The sequence below is a fragment of the Lactuca saligna genome, chromosome 8, assembly GCF_052625555.1.
Source record: "Lactuca saligna cultivar CGN05327 chromosome 8, ASM5262555v1, whole genome shotgun sequence".
In the NCBI taxonomy this organism is placed as follows: Eukaryota; Viridiplantae; Streptophyta; class Magnoliopsida; order Asterales; family Asteraceae; genus Lactuca; species Lactuca saligna.
In genome coordinates this window covers 119,234,316-119,236,583 of record NC_136424.1, presented here as the reverse complement: position 1 = coordinate 119,236,583, position 2,268 = coordinate 119,234,316, and the positions used below count along the sequence as shown (strand labels likewise).

Genomic DNA, 2,268 nt, shown 5'->3' with positions numbered 1-2,268 from the left:
CCATTCAACAATTTCTTAGCGGCTTAATTGGAGTAAATATATTTTACGGCCGAGTAGACGATACGCGGTGGAAAGGAAAACCGGGAAATTTCTTTGCTGTCGCAAGTTACTCTTCGTCAATTTTAATCTCCCCAGATCTAGGTTTTTTCTTAGATCTTCGTTCTTCTCTCTCACAAGTCTTGCTTTGCAACCCAATTTCTCGAAGCAATCAATGACCCTTGTAATTTGACACTCTAACATTCAGATTAACATTTGTTTTGCTTGATTCGAATTCTCGTCATGCCCCCGTGAAATCACTCAGCTAGTTTTTAGGGTTCCTGTGATCAATTTCCTTTTCCTTCGATTCCATAAACAAATTCACGTTGTGTGTATATCATGAATGTGAAATCTGGGCAAGGATCGTCATATAGAGATCGGAGTCAGGAGTTTTCGAGCATAGCTGAGAGGCTAAGAAAATCACATCCAATTTCAGATGCGACAGAGACGACTGTTAACAGCCGCGGTGCTGGGAGTGGTGCTGGTGGTTCCAGCAAGGTTGCGGGATCGCGATCGACGGTCGCAGTCCAGTCAGAATTTAACAAAAGGGCTTCCAAAATTGGGTATGGAATTCACCAAACGTCGCAAAAGTTAGCGAAGCTTGCCAAATGTAAGTTGCTTCATGCACTCATAGTTCTCTTTTACTAAACAATAGATACAGTTATTACTAAAACTGGATACATATCGATCAATATATTGGGTAAATTGTATACGCAATTGTGCTCTAGTATCATGCTAGTTTCAAAAAAGTGACATCAATCTCAATCTATGTTGAATTGTAAACCCGGAGGAAGAAGTATTATTAACATGTTATAGCTTCTGTATTTCTAGTGGCAAAGAGGACATCTGTTTTTGATGATCCAACAATGGAGATCCAAGAGCTGACTGCTGTCATCAAACAGGACATTACTGTTCTCAATTCAGCAGTAGTAGATTTGCAGCTTGTATGCAATTCCCAAAATGAAACTGCAAGTATTTCTAGCGATACAACTACCCATTCAACTACAGTTGTTGATAATCTAAAGAATCGATTGATGTCAGCTACAAAAGAGTTCAAGGAGGTTCTTACTATGCGAACAGAGGTACACAGTTGCTATGAAACCATACTTTTATCTGAACCATATCATCTTTCTATCAATGTCTTTGTTGAACTTTGAATCATTTGGCTGCAGCATTTGAAGGTTCATGAAAACAGAAGACAATTATTTTCTGCAACTACTTCAAAAGAGAATGCTAATCCATTCGTTCGTCAACGCCCTTTAGCAAACAAGGGAACATCCAGTTCTTCAAATTCACCTCCTCCATGGGCTAATGACTCTTCAAGTTCATCTGCATTGTTCCCTAGGTAAAGACAAATTTTGGCAAAGTTAAATTACAGAAAAACAAAGCTAACTAATTTCTGTTTCTTTTAGAAAGCAGACTGATGCAGAATCTCAGCCATTGATTCAAGATCAACAAAATCAGCAACAACAGATTGTTCCATTACAAGATAGTTACATGCAAAGTAGAGCTGAAGCTCTTCACAATGTGGAGTCCACTATTCATGAATTAGGCAGCATTTTTCAACAATTGGCAACCATGGTTTCTCAGCAGGGGGAGCTTGCAATCAGGTTAGTCCCGTTTTTTTAGACTGAATAAACCGTGTGAACGAGACTAAATGACCATTTTACCCTTACATTCCAAAATGCAAATTTCACAATGGGTGAAGTCTTGGTGTCTTAAGAATACCTTAGTTTCTGTATTAAGTAAGAAAATGATGGGGTTGACAGGATTGATGAAAACATGGAGGATACTTTGGCGAATGTAGAAGGAGCACAAGGGCAACTGATGAGGTATCTCAACAGTATATCATCTAACAGGTGGCTCATGATAAAGATATTCTTTGTATTAATTGTATTTCTCATGATTTTTCTATTCTTTGTTGCTTAATATAACAATATTTTTGAGATATGAAACGAAACAACAGGCCTTTTTTCTTGACATTTCAGAAGATTCAGATACTGCGAATTAACAATGATTTGAGTCGCTTTTGGAAGTGGATTCTTGATAATTTTCTAAAACAAATACAAACTATCGGTCATATTGTGTGTCAAATGAATTTAAAGTGGAAGGACATGGACGAAAATATCAACAAATTCAATGTCATTTACAACAAGTTGACTAATCGACAAAGCGGTCAATTAGAAGCCGAAGTAGATATATTGAAGGTAATTAATAGTAAATATATAAAAA

At 37.2% G+C, this 2,268-nt stretch overlaps 1 protein-coding gene across 1 annotated transcript; it reads left to right on the top strand.

Moving 5' to 3' along the window:
- SYP32 (syntaxin of plants 32) lies at positions 1-2,018 on the top strand. Its single transcript, XM_078970582.1, has 5 exons — positions 1-646; positions 868-1,118; positions 1,209-1,381; positions 1,449-1,646; positions 1,806-2,018. Exons 1-5 carry the CDS (start codon positions 376-378, stop codon positions 1,963-1,965), a joined length of 1,053 nt encoding a protein of 350 aa, XP_078826708.1. The 5' UTR covers positions 1-375; the 3' UTR covers positions 1,966-2,018.
- Positions 2,019-2,268: the final 250 nt, after the last annotated feature.

Excerpts from the sequence above, each read along its gene's own strand:
- SYP32 (XM_078970582.1), top strand. The coding sequence starts at position 376 with ATGAATGTGAAATCTGGGCAAGGATCGTCATATAGAGATCGGAGTCAG. Across the intron at positions 647-867 it reads GTTAGCGAAGCTTGCCAAAT|TGGCAAAGAGGACATCTGTT; the intron begins GTAAGTTGCTTC and ends CTGTATTTCTAG. Across the intron at positions 1,647-1,805 it reads CAGGGGGAGCTTGCAATCAG|GATTGATGAAAACATGGAGG; the intron begins GTTAGTCCCGTT and ends TGGGGTTGACAG.